The following is a 20,289-nucleotide window of genomic DNA, read 5'->3' on the forward strand; positions in this document are numbered from 1 at the left end:
CCCCCATTCCCCTCTCAGACCTGGGGATAGAACCCAGGCGTCCTGGTTCCCAGCCCCCGCTGCTCTAACCCACCAGCTCCCACTCCCCTCTCAGAGCTGCGGAGAGAACCCAGGCGTCCTGGCTCCCAGCCTCACTGCGGGGTGGGGGGGCCCGGTGGCAGAGGGGGCGCAGCCCCAGGAGAGCAGGGCCCGGCAGATCTGGGACGGGGCAGGCCTCAGAGCAGCCAGTCGGTGTCTGAACCTTCGGCCTCGGCACCTGCTGCTGGCCCCGGGGCCGGGAATCCAGGGCACCGACCGCAAGACGCTGCCTGGCCCCGGGACGGGAGCCCAGCTCCTCTTTGCTGTTCTTCTCGGTCGGAGAGTCCCTCCCAGCCCCCGCTCTAACCCGCGAGCCCCCACTGCTGTCCCAGAGCCGGGGGGAGAACCCAGGAGTCCTGGCTCCCAGCCCCGTCTGCTCTAACCCACCAGCCCCCACTCCCCTCCCAGAGCCGGGGGGAGAACCCAGGAGTCCTGGCTCCCAGCCCCGTCTGCTCTAACCCACCAGCCCCCACTCCCCTCCCAGAGCCGGGGGGAGAACCCAGGAGTCCTGGCTCCCAGCCCCGCCTGCTCTAACCCACCAGCCCCCACTCCCCTCCCAGAGCCGGGGGGAAAACCCAGGAGTCCTGGCTCCCAGCCCCGCCTGCTCCAACCCACCAACCCCCACTCCCCTCCCAGAGCCGGGGAGAGAACCCAGGAGTCCTGGCTCCCAGCCCACTCCCCCTCCCCTCGCCCCGCCGGGACCCACCAGACGTGTCTAGACAGCTGTAGTTCTCTGGCTCGCTGCAGTTATACCTGGCTCCCGCCCAGGCCCAGCAGCCAAAGCGACCGCTTGAGGGATGAGCTCACTGCACGAGGGTCGTGGAGACACGGGGCCTCGGCCAACCGCTCCGGCGAGCCTCAGCTGTGAGCCTGGCCTGTGTCCCTACATGCCCCAGGGGGCTGCGGGTCGGGGCTGAGGGGCACTGGCAGAGCCGGGGGGGGGGGAGCCCAGGACTGGGCTAGCAGGGGGCTGCGGGTCAGGACTGAGGGGCACCTGCAGAGCTGGGGGCTGGACAGGAGCAATGGGCCCATCTAGCCCGGCCTCCCGCCTCCCTGCTAATCCTGTTCTATTTAACCTCAGTTCCCTGCCCCCGTTGCCTGACCCAGGAGAGTATCTGACCCCACCCTTGATCCCCTTCCCTCCCCCCTCCCTCCCCCGGCTTTTCTCAGGTCCCCGGCTGGCTGCCCCTCATCCCAGTCTCTGGTCTCCCCGCAGCCCCTCCCCCTCGCACCGGATCATGGGGGGGGCAGGGGGGCCATGGGGGGAGCGTGGCCGTGGCAGGTCAGCCTGCCCCTCCTGGACTCCCGTGAGTGGGGGGGTGTCACTCGTCGCCCACCAGTGGGTGCTGTCAGCCGGGCACTGCTTCCAGAGGTGATGGGGGAAGGGGGGCATCCCGGACACTTGGGTCCCATCCAATCACTCCCCGGTGGTGGCGGGGGGGTCGTCCCGGATGCCTGGGTCCCATCCAATCTCTCCTCATAGAGCTGGGGGCACTGCTGACCCAGACTCCAGGGTCTTATCCAATCACACCCGGGGCCGGGGGGGCTTAGAGTGATGCCATCCCGGACACCTGGGTCCCGTTCACTGCCCTGGACTCTGGGAGCTCTGTGGGTCCCAATCCCGGATGCCTGGGTTCTATTCCTCATCCCGGACTCTCCCCCTGCAGCCTCTATGACCCTGCCCTGCACACATTCCTCCTGGGGGCCCACACGCTGTCGGCCTGTGAGCCGAATTGCCCTCACCCCCCACCCCTGCAACGCCGTCTTCCGAGCCAGTGGGAACACTGCTGCAGCTCCAGACCCCCGCCAACCTCACCCCCAGCGTGCGGCCCGTCTGCCCCCCCGGACGCCGGGGTCCGATTCCCCCCAGGCACCGGGTGCTGGGGCACCAGCTGGGGGGACGTTTGCCAAGGAGGTGAGTCCGGACGCCTGGGTTCTCCGGGAAGCCAGTGGAATCTAAGGGTTAGAGCTGGGGTGGGAGTGGGGGGCTGGGAGCCAGGACTCCTGGGTTCTATCCCTGGCTCTGCAAGGGGAGTGGGGGGGGTCTAGTGGTTAGAGCCAGGAATAGAACCCAGGTGTCCTGGCTCCCCTCCCCACCCCGGAGCCCCCGCAGGAGGTGTCCGTCCCGACGGTGGACACCCCGACCTGCGAGGCCCTCAGCCTCCTGGGCTCCTCCAGTCCCGCCGGGACCCGGCAGACCCAGGACGACATGCTCTGGGCTGGGTACCCTGAGGGGCAGAGAGACGCCTGCCCGGTGATGCCCCCGGTGGCTGCTCCCTGTAACTGCAGCCTCCTGCTCCTGCCCCCGCCTCCCCCTCTAGTGGCTGCTCCCTGTCACTGCAGCTTCCTCCTGCTCCCTGCTCACATCCCGCTCCCCCCCACCGCCCTGCCCCCACCCCAGCAGTTAACCCCTTAGTTCCAGGGCTGAAGGCCAGGGCATCACGAGTTCAATGCATTGCACTGTCTCTGGGAGGGATGACCCGGTGGGGGTGACATCAGTGTGATTGGAGGCCCCCTGGCTGGGTGGGGGGAAGGGGGTCTCAGGTGGTTGGGGAAGGGGGGGGCCCCGTTGGGTGAGGGAAGGAAAAGGAGTGACAATAAAGTCAATAAATTGATAACCCTAGACTTTGGATCCTTGCTGTCTAATTTTCATCTCATTTGGTTTCCACTGCGAATACAGTCATTCTTTATCTACAGACACGGTGTAGGGGTTAAAAAAAAACCAGTGGGTACAGTAGATTTGATATTTCCCAGTTGAGATGTGGGTAAATGCCATATACCCCAAATGAGAACTCCCTTTACCCACGTTTACCCTTGAAGACACTATTGATAGCTAGGAAGCAGTATCTTGTTGGAAGACCCTGCCTTTCTGCAAATAAAAGGAAATTCCAAGACAAAAACTTTGTGACGCGAAAGATGTAGTTATTGATCCTTACATTCAAAGTCCATTTGAGATGTACATTTAGCAGGAGGTTTTGCCATTAGAAGAAAGATCCTTTTAGGCAGAGAATTTCTTCTTTAAAAAACTATGCAAATTGCCAGGAATATTGGGCTAGAGGGGCCAGCTTGTTGAGGAAGAACGGGCAAGAAAAAAAGGGCAGGCGTGTTGCCTTATATATCAGAAATGACTATACTCGTTCTGAGGTCCAGATGGATCCCTGTTGAAAGCCTCTGGGTGAAGGTAAAATCGGGGGAGGGTGGAAATAGGGGACAAGGTCATGGTAGGGGTCTACTGTAGATCACCAAATCAGGAGGTGGAAGAGACATTTCGAGAACAACTCACGAAAGATCCCAAGCACAAGACCTGGTAGGAATGGGGGTCATGAGCCACCCAAGCCAGCCACTGGAAAAGTAACACAAAACAGCCAATAAATTCTTGGCATGTGCTGGAGACAACTCTTCTTGGCACTGGTGGGGCTTCAGCTGACATCCCGTGTCCAAGTCTGGGCACTGCACTCTCAGAAAGATGAGGACAAATTGGAGCGAGTCCGGAGGAGAGCAACAGAAATGAGCAGAGATTTAGGAACTACCTGAAAGGGGGTTCCCAAGAGGATGGCCCTAGACTGTTCTCAGTGGTAGCAGATGACAGAACGAGGAGTAATGGTCTCAAGTTGCAGTGGGGGAGATTTAGGTTGGATATTAGGAAAAACTTTTTCACTAGGAGGGTGGTGAAACACTGGAATGCGTTACCTAGGGAGGTGGTGGAATCTCCGTCCCTAGAAGTTTTTAAGGTCAGGCTTGACAAAGCCCTGGCTGGGATGATTTAGTTGGGGATCGGTCCTGCTTTGAGCAGGGGGTTGGACTAGATGACCTCCTGAGGTCCCTTCCAGCCCTGATATTCTATGATTCTATGGTCCTATGAACCCTGAGCTGTGAGGCAAGGTTGCAACCATTGGGCATGTTTCCGTATTGAGAAGAGAAGGTGGAGCGGGGACCTGAGAACAGGCGTCAAAGATGTCAAAGGCTGCACAGAGAGGATGGAGCTCAGATGTTCTCCACGGGGAAGGCAAGAAGTAACAGGCTTCGTCTGCAGCAAGGGAGACTCAGATATTAGGGGAAACTTCCTAACTTTGAGGCTCCTTTAGCCCTGGAACAGGTGACCGAGGAAGATGGTGGAATTCCCGTCACTGGGGGTTTTTAAGACCAGGTTGGGGACAAACACCTGTCAGGGCTGGTCTAGGGTTACTTGTCCGGCCTCAGCCCAGGGGATGGACTGGATGACCTTCCGAGGTCCCTTCCAGCCTGCGGTGCCTAGGGTCTTGTGATTAAAGTTGGCAGAGCGATTTGCCCGGCGAGGGGTTAGAGACGGGCATCTATCTTAGAACCCACCTGATGCTGGAAATGATGAGACGCGCATCTTCTCGTAGGGCAACGGCCACCCTTGCCGCTTGTGGTGGGTGTTGTGGAGCCGGCCTGAACGGACCCGCGACAATTGTCGCCCGAGCTGTTCCTAAGCGCTGCAAGCTCCCGCTGCCTTCACAGCCACACCGGCCAGCGCCATCGCACCACGCGCACTCGGGATGCGTGGTCTGCTGTCCCGCGGTGCCCCGCGCAGCTGCTCCACCGTCCACAGGCTGGGACCTCTTGGGCTGTGCGTTGCAGGATTGGAACTGTAGGGGGGTTGGGGGCCAAACCAAATCGTTCCTGCGACTCCTTTTAGGTCGGTTCAGCGCCGAGCCGGGATCAGCCGCGGCCGAACACCTTCATGGCAGATGCCCTCAGCCTGGAAAAGCGAATGGAGCTACCCATCAGTTGTCGGCGGTCGGCCGACCCGCTGGGTGCTGAGGATCGACCACCGGGTCTGCTCTGAGGGGCATGCTCTGCTGTGGAGAGGGGGCTGATGGCCTGGATCATGCACAGGAGGTTACTGGTGGATCTGAACGTCTTCTGTCCTCCTGCTAGACGGGGGCCACAGATGGGACCCAGTCTCTGCCCCGGCCCACCCACCCACCCACAAGGCCTCAGGGGTCATCCGGAGAAGAGGGTATATCCCCATGACGCTCTGAGGCCTGGTTGACCACCATGGCAGGTTCCCCAATATTGGGATGGTCAACAAAGGTCCGTGATGCGGAGACCTTCCGAAATGCAGCCCAGGAGAAAAGGGACTTTTGCTTCCAAGTTCACCTGGGGACCAGCTTCTCCGGCAGCTCCTCCGGCTGCTGGAGCTGTTCACGGGGCCCCCGGGCGGTGGGAAGGAGCTCTTCAGTTCTGCTCTGAGCGCGGGCAGGGCTGTGCGGGCTGCGGAGCCTGAAGGGTGGACGGAGGGAGCTGGCGCTCAGGCTGGAAGCAGATCCCCCTCGCCCCACAGCGACTTGCGGAGAGCTGCACGAGCCTTGGACGGAGCTGGGGGATGGGCGGCTGGAAGCGTTCCTGGCTCTCGCTTTGGCTCCCTTCCTCGAAGACATGGGGCTGCATTCTCGGGAACAGCGTGTAGCACGCAGGAGGAAACAGAGACGCGCTTGAGGCTGGAGACAATTAGTTGTTGCAAGACTCCACCTGGTTCCCATCCCCGGCTCTGGGAGGGGAGTGGGGATTAGTGGGTTAGGGCTGGGAGCCAGGACTCCTGGGTTCTATCCCCAGCTCTGGGAGGGGAGTGGAGTCGGGTTGGGAGGGGGGCTGGGAGCCAGGACTCCTGGGTTCTATCCCCAGCTCTGGGAGGGGAGTGGAGTCGGGTTTGGGGGGGCTGGGAGCCAGGACTCCTGGGTTCTATCCCCAGCTCTGGGAGGAGCGTGGAGTCGGGTTGGGGGGAGGAGCTGGGAGCCAGGACTCCTGGGTTCTATCCCAGTTCTGGGAGGGCAGTGGGGTCTAGTGGGTTAGGGCAGTGGGGGCTGGGAGCCAGGACTCCTGGGCTCTCTCCCTGGCTCTGGGAAGGGAGTGGGGGCTGGTGGGTCAGAGCAGGGGGGCTGGGAGTCACAGCTACGCAGGACTGGAAGGGATCTCCTGGATTGTGTAGCCAAGTCCTTTGCGATCACAGGCCACCCCGTCCTCTCCACCCCTTCAGAAACCGGCCGCGCCCCATCTTCGGCCTACTCAGGGCGTTGGCTCCCATTGGGAGGCTCTTCCAGACTCTGCCTCCCCTGGAGCCTTCTCCCCATTTCCAGGCCCACCAGTGTCAGTGTCTCCATGGCTCCCCCTCCCCTCCCACCGCGACGTGCCCTGAATGAGCTGCCACCCCCCACCCCACCTCGGCCCTTGGTCCAGGCTCACAGAGCCCAGCGCCCTGAGTCTCCTCTCGTGAGGCCGGCGCTCCGGTACCCTGAGCACCCCAGCAGCTCCCCTGCACCTTGCCCAGCACAGGGCCTCTTTGCCAAATGTGGGCACCAGGACTCCTGGGTTCTCTCCCCAGCCGTGGGAGGGGAGTGGGGTCTAGTGGGTTACAGCAGGGGGGCTGGGAGCCAGGATTCCTGGGTTCTCTCCCCAGGTCTGGGAGGGAAGTGGGGTCTAGTGGGTTAGAGCAGGGGGGGCTGGGAGCCAGGACTCCTGGGTTCTCTCCCCGGCTGTGGGAGGGGAGTGGGGTCTAGTGGGTTAGAGCAGGGGGGGCTGGGAGCCCAGACTCCTGGGTTCTATCCCCAGCTCTGGGAGGGGAGTGAGGGCTAGTGTTTGGAGCAGGGGGGGCTGGGAGCCAGGACTCCTGGGTTCTCTCCCCGGCTCTGGGAGGGAAGTGGGGTCTAGTGGGTCAGAGTAGGGGGGGTGGGAGCCAGGACTCCTGGGTTCTCTCCCTAGGTCTGGGAGGGGAGTGAGGGCTAGTGTTTTCGAGCAGGGGGCTGGAAGGCAGGACTCCTGGGATCACTTTGGAGGGGGAGATATTTCAACCCCAAATTCCTGAAAGATCTGAGCAATGAGCTTAGCCCAAGAGCCGAGGCAGGAAAATGATGTAAAGGGGTTTCAGATAAAATCAGCCCGTTAAACCCAAAGTTGCAAACTTGGGTGCTTCAGTAACGGCCACATTTCTTGCCAATAACGGAGATCTTGATAACCCATTTCCCCCCCCCCTGCCCCCAGCCCAAGAGCTTCCATTAAAACCCCACAACCGGATGAGATCTGGAGGAAGCAGACAGAGAGCGGCAGGTAAGAGATCACCCCAGAATTACCAACCCCAAACCAGGAGTCCGGCTCAGCAGAACTCATGAGATTAGCTTTCAAACCATGAGATTCTGTAAAAACAGTGAGATTTCTGGCGCTTTTGATTTGCTTTCGGAGCCTCTAGGGTGCACTGGGGTCAGGTCCGGAAGCTTTCTCCGCCACCACCAGGGCTGGAAACTGAGTTTTCCTTTACGAACGAAGGCTGAAGTCATCACGTATCCACCTGACTCCAGGAGCTGGGGCTTTATGGGAAACAAGAATTACCATGAGACTCATGAGAGTTGGCCAAGCTGTAACCCACCAATAGAGGCCCCGGGTCCCATTCCCCACCCCCTGGAGCCAGCCAGTCCCCTGCCCTGGGGCAGGATGGGAGCCGGCGCCCCCTAGAGGAGAATGTTCCTACATGTCTGGCTAGTCTGACTCCTGCTCATTCTAGTTGTTTCAGGGGAAGCCCCTCAGTGAATTATTCGGGGATCGGATACCAGGATGTCCCCCGAGAAAGTCGCCCTCCTGCTTTTCACGGCCGCTTGGGTGCTCTGAGGGTGCTGGAACCTCAGAGGTAAGTGGCTTCAATGCAATATCCCTGCCCCGCCCCAGAGGTGGCTGCATCTCTGTGCCGAGCGAGCCGTCCCTGTGCAGTGTCGCTTTGCAGCTGTTCTCCAGTTGCCCTGCCCCAGAGGTGGCTGCATCTCACACATCCCACACCGACGTCCTGAAGAACCGCGGATGCTTGGGAAAGTTGCAGGGAAAATCTCAGGCTATGGCTTCTAGTGGTTTGTGGGGCGGGAATCTGGGAGCCAGGACTCCTGGGTTCTCTCCCTAGCCCTGGGAGGGAAGTGGGCTTGAGTGGTTAGATCAGGGGGGGTCTGGGAGCCAGGTCTCTTGGGTTCTCTCCCCAGCTCTGGGAGGGAAGTGGGCTTGAGTGGTTAGAGCGGGGAGGGGGCTGGGAGCCAGGACTCCTGGGTTCTATTCCAGTGACACCCCCCATTTTCCAGCAATCTATAAAACGTAGGTAACCACTAGAGGATCCCTCCCCTTAGCTGAGATCAGTGTGTTGTCCTGCTATTCAAGTGCGGGACAGGGGGCCTGGCTGGAGCCAGGGCAGAGCAGGGGAGGGGGAGCGTGGGGTCTGGCTGGGAGGACTAAACTCAAGGGGGTGAGAGGGCTGGCTGAAGGGGGCTGGCTGGAGAGGGGGGCGAGGGACCAGCCTAGGGAGGGGGGCCAGGTGGAGTGAGGCATGTGCCAGGCACTGCAGAGACACACGCCAGATCTACACTTAAAATTTAGATCCCCCTTGTGCTGTCACTCAGGGGTGGAGGGGTGAAAAATTCACACCCTTCAGCCCTGTCCTTAAGCCAACCCACCCGCCCGTGTAGACGTGGCTAAGAACTCTTCCCCGGCCCTTGTTCCTGCTTCTCGGAGAGGGGGAGTCAGACGCGTCTTCACTACGATGCTGCAGCGGTATTCCCTGCAGCGCCCGGAGCGTAGCCACGGCCCCCGTGAGAGACAGGCCTGGGTCCAGATTCACCCCATTGATTACGCTCGTGCCCAAGGACCAGCCAGGTGCTGAGGTCCCTCGAACTGGTAGACCCCACTCCCCTCCTAGAGCTGGGGAAAGAACCCAGGAGTCCTGGCTCCCAGCCCCTCCTTCTCTAACCCACTAGACCCTCACTCCCCTCCCAGAGCCGGGGAGACAACCCAGGAGTCCTGGCTCCTAGCCCCCCCTGCTCTAACCACTATACCCCACTCCCCTCCCAGAGCTGGGGACAGAACCCAGGAGTCCTGGCTCCTCCAATACCCTCCCTGCTCCGACCACTAGACTTGGCCATTCCCGTCGCCATCAGCCCCCCTTCTCCCCAGCTTGAGCGAGCGGAATGAATTCGTTCTGCCGTAAATGACGTCACCCTGCGCCTCGTGTCACGTCTCACCATGAGCCGAACCCTCTCCTAGGCCAGCCCCCCCGGGACCTGCATGGGAGCTGGAAACCCCCCACTGGATTTGGTCTCCTCCTCGGTGGACGACCTGTACCGAGGCTGCGAGTACCCCATGTGGCAGCATCTCCCGTCCCTGATGAAAAAGGAGCTGACCGAGAACGAGAACTTTGACCTGGCTTGGAACACGGCCAAGAAGGAGTGGCTGAGGAAGACGAATACGTTCATCTTCCCCAACACAATGAAAGCTTTCTGCAGCGTCGCTGTGGTTGCCTACACCTTAAACGACCCGCCTCTGTACAAGGACTTCAACACGGCCACCAGGACGGGCTGGACGGGATCCCCTGCCTACGCCAGCTACCCCTTCAAGGCCTTGCATTTCCTGCTGACCCAGGCGTCCAAAGAGATATGGGGGATAAAGCCCAGATGTGAAACCGTCTACAGAGGAGCCAACGTAAAATTCTCCATCAGCCGCTTGTTCCGCTTCGGCCAGTTCACCTCCACCTCAAAGAGCTCGAGGGTGGCGGCCGGATTCAGCCAAAAGACCTTCTTCGTGCTGGTTTCCTGCACGGGGTACGCGCTTCGGGACCTGTCCCACTACCTTAAAGAACAAGAGGTCCTGGTGCTGCCCTCCGAGATGTTCCAGGTCACCAAGGTCCAGCTGAACGAGCAGGGGCAGACTGTCCACGCCAAGTCGGTGGGGGTGTGCAGCAACCACAACTGCGCCTACGTGGGGAGAGGTGAGGAGGGGGAGGCAGGAGGGACGTGAGCTATGGAGATCCACCAGGGTCTTAAAACCAAGCTGCAGCTCAGGGGGACAAGGGGCCTTTCCCCGCGAGGGGGCACCGGCTCCAGTCCAGCCGCAGGGCCGGGGACAGGGTGTCTTGGGGTGACAAGGAAAATTAAAAGCTTCTTTTCTATTTTCCAGGAGACCCCAATGTGAAGAGATGCCCTCCTCACCAAGGTACGAGGGGCTCACCCCTTGGCTGGGCAGGCTGTGTGTGGGAGGCTAGAGACAGTAGATACAGGACTCCTGGGTTCTGTCCCCAGCTCAGGGAGGGGAGTAGGGGCTAGTGGGTTAGAGCAGGGGGCCTGGGATCCAGGACTCCTGGGTTCTATCCCTTGACTCTGGGGGGGAGTGGGGTCTAGTGGTTAGAGCAATGGGGGCTGGGAGCCAGGACTCCTGGGTCCTATCCCCAACTTGGGGAGGGGAGTGGAGGCTGGTGAGTTAGAGCAGTGGGGGCTGGGAGCCAGGACTCCTGGGTTTATTCCCAGCTCAGCCACTGACTCCCTGGTTGAGTTTAGGCACATCCATGTGCCCCAGTTACCCCCCACCCCACGCCGGGGGAAGAATAGAACTGCCCCAGCTGTGCTAAGTGGGGTCTCGGCTGTGGCTGGGGGGTGTCCTGATGGCTAACGTGGGGCATATCTGCGTCTCCCCACAGTGCTGCATTTGTGAGGCGCCGGAGCAAGGAGGGGGAGCAGTGACCCCAGGGATGCCTTTAGCCAGGAGCTCCAGGGATCATCGTGTGCATGGCCTCGTCTACCTAGGCAGGCAAAACTTCCCCATCTGCTTTCCCGCTGTAACCAACGGGGAACCACTCTAGCCAAACACACCTCTGCTGGCTTCCCGTTAAGCTTCTTCCCTCGCGGGTCTGCGTTTTCCCCGACAGCTGTGCCCCATCCGGAGCCGGTCTCCCCCGGTGCTCGGCCCTGTACCCGGCCAGGATTTTTCCCAGGGTGCATTGCGGGAGGACAGGAAAGTAGAGCGAGACCGAAGGGGCTCAATCTGCAGCCAGGGAGATGGAGGTTAGATCCCGGGAAAAAACTTTCCAATGCGCAGGGTAACTCAGCTCTTAGCGTCCCAGGGCGGGGGTGGGCTCCCCGTCACTGGAGGTTTATAAAACAGGCTGGACAAACCCCCTGTCAGGGCTGGGCTCGGGTTCCTTGGTCTGGTCTCTGCGCAGGGGGCCGGGGGGACCTCTTGGGGTCCCTTCCAGCCCGACATTTCCATGATTCTCAACCCACTGGACCCGAGGCAGATTATGATTTATTGGGGTCCTGGGCACAAAGAACATTGCCCCCCCACAATGCCCTAAGAGCCACCTGTGGCCACTGTGAGGAGCCCCGGACCCTCCACCTGCCCTGGGCAACACGCCCCGGGGGGCCGGGGACATGGGGCAGGGGCTGCTGTCAGGCACCACAGCCCTCCTCCCAGGGCAGGCGGAGAGTCCAGGGCGCCCTGAGCAGGTCTTACCATGGCCCGGCTCTGGCTTCTGTCCTGGCCAGGGGGCGGGACCTCAGTTTCAGTGCCAGTGCCCCCCCCACACACACACACTTCTACACAGGTCCCAGGGCCCCCAAATTGGCCAGGACCCCTGCACTGGACTTCTGGGAATTGGGATCAAACTAAGCCAGGCTTCCTCTACGGGCATCCTGTAATTTACCTGCTCCCCTCCCACCACCATCAGGAACCTCTTCCCCCTCCGATTGCTACTGGCCAACAGCCAGCCAGCTGGGCGTCGGTAGATCCACCATCGGGGTACGCCTATGGAGAGCCTTGGAAAGTTGGGCAGTGCATAGCGTTGCCAAACCTCCAGGATTGTCCGGGAGACTCCGGGGAATTAAAGGTTCCTCTTGATTTGATGATTATCTCGTGTGATGAAACCTCCAGGAGTACATCCAAACCAAACTGGCAACCCTAGCTTGTTTCCCATAATGCTTGTGGGTTTGCCCCATTGAGGTTCTCCAGTTGTATGAGGGCCATTGACGGGACCCGAACCCTAACCCTAACCCTCATCAGCAGAAAGCCCTGCAAGCTCTGGGTTCGTAGGTTCCCAGATTTCCAGGCCAGCAGGAACCGTTGTGGTCATCTGGTCTGACGCCAGCCAGAGAACTTCCCCCAAGCAAGTCCAATCTGAGTTAAAATGGTCAGCCATGGAGGCTCCACCACGACCCTTGGTTAATAGCTCCGATGGTCCATTCCCCTCATGGTCAAAAATGTACACGGTCTTTCCAGTGTGAATTTGTCCAGCTTCAATTTCCAGCTATTGGCTCGCATTAGACCTTTCTCGGCTAGATTGGAGATCAAACATTTGCTCCCCACATAGGTCCTTATAGACTGGGATCAAGTCCCCCCCCCCCCCCCCCCCGGAGCCGCTCTTTGCTAAGCTAAATAGATTGAGCTCCTTGAGGCAAGTTGTCTAAGCCATCACTCGCACTCCTGGCTCTTCTCTGGCCCCTCTTCAACCGATCCAGTTGATGCTCATTCTCTTTCCGTATCTGCCCCTACAATAAACACGCCCTCATTGCAATGTGTTTGGCTTTCTTTAGCCCCTGCCGCGCTGCCAACCCGCGCCAGGGGGAGGAGAATTGGAGGTCACCACGTTTGATCCTTCATGGACACGAGCCCGTTAGAGGTTCGCGGCCGTGGCGCGGAGGCCGTCGAGCGTACCAGCTGGGGTAGGGGAGCGAGGAAAGTCGCGCTGGACAGGGAGGTGCCGGGTGTATGACTGGGCCTAATGGCAAAGGGTGGATACACTGCAGCCCCTAGCAGTGGACTCTGTTCCCTTTATCCAGCACGGCTGTTTTCACTCCAGAAGCTCTGGGCTTGGTCTGCTGCTACCCTCTTAGCCCAGGCCCTGAGGGGCTTCAGGAGTATAAGGGCATGAAGAAGGAAAAGGAAGAGGGTGACGGGCCGGCTGGCTCGGGGGCTGGGGAATAGGACATGGGGTTTTGCTTTTCTAGGGGGCATTGGCTTCAATCCAGCCTCCAAATATCGGTGGGGACCAGCCACCGGGACCCATATCACCTGCTGCCCATGGAAGACAGGCGGCTCCGAGGTGGCATGGCCCTGACGGTACTGGGATCAAAGATAGCTCAGTGGTTTGAGCATTGGCCTGCTAAACCCAGGGTTGTGAGTTCAATCCTTGAGGGGGCCATTTAGGGATCTGGGGCAAAAACTGGGAATTGGACTAGATGACCTCCTGAGGTCCCTTCCAACCCTGATAGTCTATGAAAGATGTTTAAATCTAGAGCTATGAAACAAACAGCCCCGAGACTCAGAGAAGAGAAGGAGCAAAGGAATTTGCTACACACGATCTCCATCTAGTGGCGAATGATGCAAGGAGCAGAGCCACCTAAGAGCCAGGGGATGGGTAGAAATAAAGGGGTGACCCTCTCCAACGACCGCTGAAACCGGTGTGCCGGCAGCTCCAAAGCCCGGGTTCAATAGCTGGGGGTGCCTCTTAAGCGTACAGAAGAAAAACCCTGGGAAAGCTGGCACAACTAAACACCGGCCCTGGTATTTGGGGCTGCTGCCCTTTGCCTCAGTTTCCCACCTTGCAGGGACCCTTCCGTTGCACCTCACTTGCTGTTTGTTGGCCAGAGTCCCAGCATCCAGGGGTGCATCCGGGCAGGTTGCAGGGGGATAGAAGAACATAAGAACGGCCAGACTGGGTCAGACCAAGGGTCCACCTAGCCCAGTGTCCCGTCTGCCGACAGTGGCCAGGGCCAGGTGCCCCAGGGGGAATGAACAGACCAGGGAATCATCCAGTGATCCATCCCCTGTCACCCATTCCCAGCTCCTGGCAAACAGAGACTAGGGACACCCTCCCTGCCCATCCCGGCTAATAGCCATTGACGGACCTATCCTCCATGAATCTACCTCATTCTTTTTTGATCTTTTTCTTCATGATCGCTCTCTCTAAACACATCAGAGGGATAGACACCAGGGACGGGGAGGAGTTATTTCAGTGAAGCGCCAACGTTGACCCAAGAACAAACGGCTCTAACCTGGCCGTCAACGAGTTTCAGCTGAAATTAGACGAAGGTTTCTGACCATCAGAGGCGTGAAGTTCTGGAGCAGCCCGCCAAGGGGAGCAGAGGGGGGCAAAAACCCTACCCGGCTTCAAGACGGAGCTTGATCAGTTTAGAGAGGGGACGGTCTGAGGGGACACGTAGCCGATCTGTGACTGCCCGCTGCAGATCTTCTTAATTTGTTTGGTTTCCTTCAATTCGCCCCCCTCCAAAACAAAGAAGTCGGTGAAATTGGCAGGATGTTTCGCACTCACCGAATCTCCATTTTTTCCCCCAGAATGAAAAGTTTGGTGTGAAAACTTCCGCTCGGCTCCAGATGCAAACGTTGCTCTGGGCCCCCTCGGGGGGCTGGCATGCTGGGCAGAGAGAGAGGCCGAGCCCCGCGCCAGCCGCTGGGCGTCGGGCGCACCTCTCCCTGGCCCGCGTGTCCAAAGAGCGGCCACGCGGGAGGTGAGTAGATCTCAGGGGTTCATTTCCCCCAACGATTGAATCCTGCCGCTGGCGACGGAATCGACGGTGCTTCTGCTGCCCCCTCGCCCCCCACACCCCATGCCCCGCTGGAGCCCTGGCGGTTAAAAACCACCCAACACATTGCAATGGGGGCGTTTATTGCAGTCGCAGGTAGCGGGCTGGGGCATATGAGGGTGGAAAGGTCACAGCCACACAGCCTCGTACACAAACACACACACACACAGACGGCCCTGATTCCCTCCAGCAGGGAGCAGCGCTGTTCACACCCACCCACACACGATGCTCCACAGAGCTGCTGGCTAGAAGCATCCCGGGGGCTGCTGCTTGCACCGCACAAATACAGCACTGCGGGGAGACACAAGCGCACGCCACATTAGCCATCCGCACACGCGTCAGCCACAGACCCGCCCCCCCACACACACACACGCGCGGCACTTTGCCCAGCTGGATCGGTGCCAGTGCCCTCCGGCACAGCGGGGGAAACTGAGGCACAGAGGGGGCAGAGATGCCCCCAGACTCACCCAGGGAGTCAGTTGCAGAACAGGGGAAAGAACCCAGGTGTCCTGATTCTTAGCCTCCCCACCACAACCTCCTGGACCCCACTCCCCTCCCAGAGCTGGGGATAGAACCCAGGAGTCCTGGCTCCCACCCCCCCTACTCTGACCCACTAGACCCCACTTCCCTCCCAGCACTGGGCAGAGAACCCAGGAGTCCTGGCTCCCAGACCCTGCTCTAACCACTAGACCCCACTCCCCTCCCAGAGTCAGGGAGATGACCCAGGAGTTCTGGCTCCCAGCCCCCCTGCTCTAACTACGAGTCCCCACTTCCCACCCAGAGCCAGGGAGAGAACCCAGGAGTCCTGCAAGTAATTGTCTCAAGCCCCACGCACACCCCCTGTCCAGCCAAGGGATGAGCCCCCACCCTTACCCCCGTACCTGGGTGATCAGGGCAGTTCATTGTACTGTTCCCTTCTGGGAAACAGAAAATAGACCATTAATTTTCCCTGCCCCTCGAGCCAGCTAGTCCCCTGGCCTGGAGTGGGATAGCAGCCGGTGCCCCCTAGAGGGGAAAGGCCCTGTGTCCTATTCCTCACCCCACCCCACCCCAGGGCCAGACCTGAGCTGTCACCCCCTAGGGGCTAGTTTTTTATCTCCCTGGTGGCCTTCCATAACTCACGTCCCTCCTCGCGTCCTCCCCCTCACCTTTCCCGCAGTTATGGTTGCTGCAGACGCCCACCGACTTGGCATGCACCGTCTTCTCCCTTGGCGTCTCCTTAACCCCGGTGACCTGGAACATCTCGTAGGGCGGCACCACCGTCCCCTCTTCCCATGGAAAGCGGGACAGATTCCCCACCGGGAACCCCTGGCACGAGACCGGCACGAAGAAGGTCATGTGTCCAAATTCCTCCGCCGCCTGCCTCTTCTCTGAGGTGGAAGTGAACTGACCGAAGCGGAACAAACCCTGGATGGAGAACTTCACCTTGGTTCCTCTCTAGACTTTGGCACAACTGGGCTCCTTGGTTCCTAGCCTCTTGGCCGCCTGGGTCAGAAGGAAATGCAAGGACTTGAAGGGAAAGCCAGCATCTGCCTGGGGGCTCTTCCATGCCGTTCTGGCCGCCAGGTTGAACGACTGGTAGAGGGGTGGATCTTCCAAAGTGTAGGCCAAGACACCAACGCTGTAGAGGGCCCTCAACGTCTAGGGGAAGATTGCTTGGTTCTCCATCTGCAGCCACGTCTCCTTGGCTTGGTCCCACGCCTCACGGAAGAGCTGGTTCTCCTCCAGCTCCTCTTCCAGCAGGGATGGGAGGCGCCGTTTCATGGCCTTCACGCAACCGCGGTAGACGTTGTCCAGGGAGTTAGGGGCCAAGTTCAGGATGGGTTTCCCCTCCGCCGTGCGGACCTCATCGGGGCTGGGCTGGAACAACCGGCAGCTCAAGGTCAGGCATGACCCTTAATGCATAATGCTTCAGAAATGACCCATGCAGGGAAGAACGGGGACTGCACACAGGGCATTGCTGCTGAGGGGAATTTCCAGCAGTGGGGCCTCGTGGTTAGAGCTGGAGAGGGGACTGGTTTCAATTCCCAGATCTAGGAGGGGAGGGGACTCTAGGGAGCTAGATTGGGGTGGGGGGTTGAGAGCCAGGACTCCTGGGTTCTCTCCCAGCTCTGGGAGGGGAGTGAGGTCTAGTGGTTAGAACAGGCAGGGCTGGGAGCCAGGACTCCTGGGTTCTATCCCTGCTTCTGCCATCACTGGGTGACTGTGGGCAAATCTCCCCATGTTTCTGTGCTGTTGTTTCCCTTCCCACCCTTCATCTATTCAGACTGGCAGCTCTTCGGGGCAGGGCCTGTGTTCGTGTTGTGCCTGGCACACCGGGGGCCTCGATAGCTCCCCTGGGGTCTGGGCGGCACCCAGTGCAATGGGGCTCCTCCTGGTGGATGGGGCTTTCTGGTGCTTCTCCAACACAAATTATATCAGCAAGTGGCCAAAATCTGCCTTTTACAGATTGCTGGAAATTCAAGCACAGAATGTTTCAGCCGCCTCTGGGGTGGGACAGCTGGGGAACAGCCGCACACAACGTCGCACAGGGATGACTCATCCAGCACTAAGAGGCAGCCACCTCTGGGGTGGGGCACCTGGGGAACAGCCGCACATAACATCACACAGGGATGACTCATCCAGTACTAAGATGCAGCCACCTCTGAATCATAGAATCACAGAATCATAGAGTATCAGGGCTGGAAGGGACCTCAGGAGGTCATCTAGTCCAACCCCCATCTAGTCCACCCCTCTGGGGTGGGGCACCTGGGGAACAGCCGCACACAACATCACACAGGGATGACTCACCCAGCGCTGAGATGCAGCCACCTCTGGGGTGGGGCACCTGGGAAACAGCCGCACATAACGTCACACAAGGATGACTCATCCAGTACTAAGATGCAGCCACCTCTGAATCATAGAATCATGGAATATCAGGGTTGGAAGGGACCTCAGGAGGTCATCTAGTCCAACCCCCATCTAGTCCACCCCTCTGGGGGGGGCACCTGGGGAACAGCCGCACACAACGTCGCACAGGGATGACTCATCCAGCACTAAGATGCAGCCACCTCTGGGGTGGGGCAGGGATATTGTATTGAAGCCACTTACCTCTGAGGTTCCAGCAGGCAGCACCCAAGCGGCCGTGAAAAGCAGGAGGGCGACTTTCTCGGGGGACATCCTGGTATCCGCTCCCCGAATAATTCACTGAGGGGCTTCCCTTGAAAACCCCCAAAATGACCAGCTCAGACTAGCCAGCCACGTAGGAACGTTTCCCTCTCAGGTGCACCAGGTCCCACCCCGCCCCGGGCAGGAGACTGGCTGGCTCCGGGGCAAGAAATGAGGCAAGGGGCCTTTCCCCTCTATGGGGCGCCAGCTCCCATGAGGCCCCAGCCCGGGGCACTGGCTGGCTCGGGGGGGGGGGAACGGGACTCGGGGCCATGCGGGCGGGTTAGCTCTTACCTCCCGCTCTCTGGCCGATTGCTCCCAATCACATCGGCCTGGGCGGTTTTATAAAGCCCAAGGCAGGGCCTGGGGGGGAGGAATCTGTTTCCAAAAATCTTCCCTATCGGCCCCAAAGCGCGGCCGTTACTGATGTGACCAGCCCACGGGTCCCTCTATCCGAGTCCCTCTGTTCATGCCTTTGCCCACCTCGGCCCTTTTGTTAAGTTGATTCCCCAATCAGCAGACATAGGGGCGGGAAATAGGGGTGCTCGAGAACCCCCCAGTTTAATGCGGGGCCGCTGGCCCCCGCAGCCAGGGCTCCGCTCCTCGGCTCGGGTCCCTGGGGGCTGGCCACCGGCCACGCTCCCTGGCCACTGGCCCCGCGCCACGCACTCCGCTCCCCAACCCCGCACCTGGGACTCGGGGCCCAGCTGCCAGCCCCACTCCCCGGACACTGGCCTGGAGCACGGGGCCCGCGCCCAGGGCCCCACTCCCGGCCCCGGGCCTGGGGTTCTGCTTCTGGGGCCCTGGCTGCCCGGCCGCCGGCCCTGTGCCCAGCCCTCCCCTGCTCCCAGGGCCCCACCCCCAGGGCCCCCCGCTCCCAGGGCCCCATACCCGGCCCCACGGCCGGGGCTCTGCTCCTGGCCCCGCACATGGGGTCCCGGCTGCCGGCTCCTGGCCCCGTGCCTATCCCCCAGCCCGTGACCACAGCCTCAGCCCCGTTACCAGTGTCCGGGTCCCTCCCTCCCAGAGACACAGCCCTGCTCCCCGGCTCAGCTCGGGAGAGGTGGGGGGGGGGCACAGACAGGGGCAAGGGGGCTGGCTTCCAGCACCCCCGCTACTAAAAATATTCCAGCTCCATTGTCAACAGATTTTTAGAGCTTGAAGCCACGTAGGGTTGAAATAAGTCCCCCCACAAAGAACCCAAGAGTCCTGCCTGCCCCGGCAGAGGCCGTAACTGCACCCCCATCTCTGCCCCTTGATAAGGGGTCCGGTGGCAGGTTTGCCCCTTAAAGTCCAGCTCCTGCTAGGAACAAGTGAGGTCCTGCAGCATTGTTGGGGCAGACGAGGCACGGCCTGGCACCGTGGGCTCCTGATCTCTAGCTGGCGTCCCAGACGCCACCACCCCTCCGACAAGTAATAACGTGCAGCACCGAGCGCAAGGCCAGGCCGTATCCTGCCGGGCAGGGGCTCAGAAAAGGCTCTCGGGGTCCTCGAGGACAAGCCACCCAGCGTGGGCTCCCAGCACGAAGAGCTGGGGTGATCCTGGGATGAACCAACAGGGGACTGGCGAGGAGGAGCCGAGAGGTTTATTTGGCCTTGGGGCGACCGCGGCTGGGGTCCTGTGTGTCCAGTTCTGGTGCCCACAGTTCGAGAAGGACGTGGATCGACTGGCGAGGGGTCAGAGAAGAACCAGGAGAACGATTAAAGGACTGGACACCCTGCCCTCGAGTGAGGGACTCCCGGAGCTCAAGCTGTTTAGAGGAACAAAGAGAAGGCCACGGGGTGACTAGACCATGGTCTACAAGTACCTCCGTGGGGAACAGATGAGACCGTGGGCTCTTCAGTCCAGCAGAGAAAAGTCTAACACGAGCCAAGGGCTGGAGGCTGAAGCTAGCCCCATTCAGACGGGCAATAAGGGGTAAATTCTTCACGGTGAGCGTAACGAACCAGAGGAACAACGTAGGCGCCAACCAGCTTCTCAAGAACTTGCGTCCAACCTAAGTTAGACCAACATCCCTTACCGCTTCCTGCCATGCACCGGTCACCTCTCAAGCTATCTGTCTTACGGGGCATGGGATCAAAGCAAGGCCCGGAGGGGAAAAGATAAATCGGGCATGCCACAAAGGGGCGCTTATCACCAGGGCCACTTCAGCAGCTGGCCCAATGAGATAAATGTTTGTTTCCAACCCACAATGCGCACTCAGAAAGATGTCCACCTCTCACCCCGGCCATGCAGGCAGCTCAAATCACTCTGCTGACATAAAGGACTTTATCCTCTCAGAATGGGATGTGGGGGTTAGTATCCCTGCATCACAGGTGGGTAAACTGAGGCACCAAGGACACAATTTCCTCGGAACGTCCTTCGGGGTTTTTTTTTGCCTGTCTATTCAGTTTGGTTGTTTGAAGTCTCAATCATGGTTTTAATTATTTTCTCTTGAAGGAGAAGTTATTTTCAGCCTTAAAGTTTTTTGCCTTCAAATTTCCTTAGATTTCTTTTTTCTTGACCGATTTAATTTGTTTTGGTTGGTTGCGTCTGTGCATGTTTGTTTGTGATCTCAATCGTTCTTTGATATTATTTTCTCTTTAATTAACAGGATAGATATTTTCATCCTTAACTATGGGAGGGGCGGGTTGCCTTGAAATTTCCTCATTTATTTCAAGAAATTGTTTGCCAAAAGGATCTTTCTTTTAACAGCAAAACCTCTTA

At 59.6% G+C, this 20,289-nt stretch overlaps 1 protein-coding gene and 1 pseudogene across 1 annotated transcript; one reads left to right on the forward strand and one right to left on the reverse strand.

The window, feature by feature from the left end:
- Nucleotides 1-9,161: 9,161 nt before the first annotated feature.
- LOC125637836 (NAD(P)(+)--arginine ADP-ribosyltransferase 2-like) lies at nt 9,162-10,614 on the forward strand. Its single transcript, XM_075129165.1, has 3 exons — nt 9,162-9,832; nt 10,021-10,056; nt 10,538-10,614. Exons 1-3 carry the CDS (start codon nt 9,208-9,210, stop codon nt 10,549-10,551), a joined length of 675 nt encoding a protein of 224 aa, XP_074985266.1. The 5' UTR covers nt 9,162-9,207; the 3' UTR covers nt 10,552-10,614.
- Nucleotides 10,615-12,505: 1,891 nt separating this feature from the next.
- LOC125637837 (erythroblast NAD(P)(+)--arginine ADP-ribosyltransferase-like) lies at nt 12,506-17,620 on the reverse strand (annotated as a pseudogene).
- Between the last annotated feature and the right edge of the window lie 2,669 nt (nt 17,621-20,289).

Source organism: Caretta caretta, chromosome 6 (genome assembly GCF_965140235.1).
Source record: "Caretta caretta isolate rCarCar2 chromosome 6, rCarCar1.hap1, whole genome shotgun sequence".
Taxonomy (NCBI): Eukaryota; Metazoa; Chordata; order Testudines; family Cheloniidae; genus Caretta; species Caretta caretta.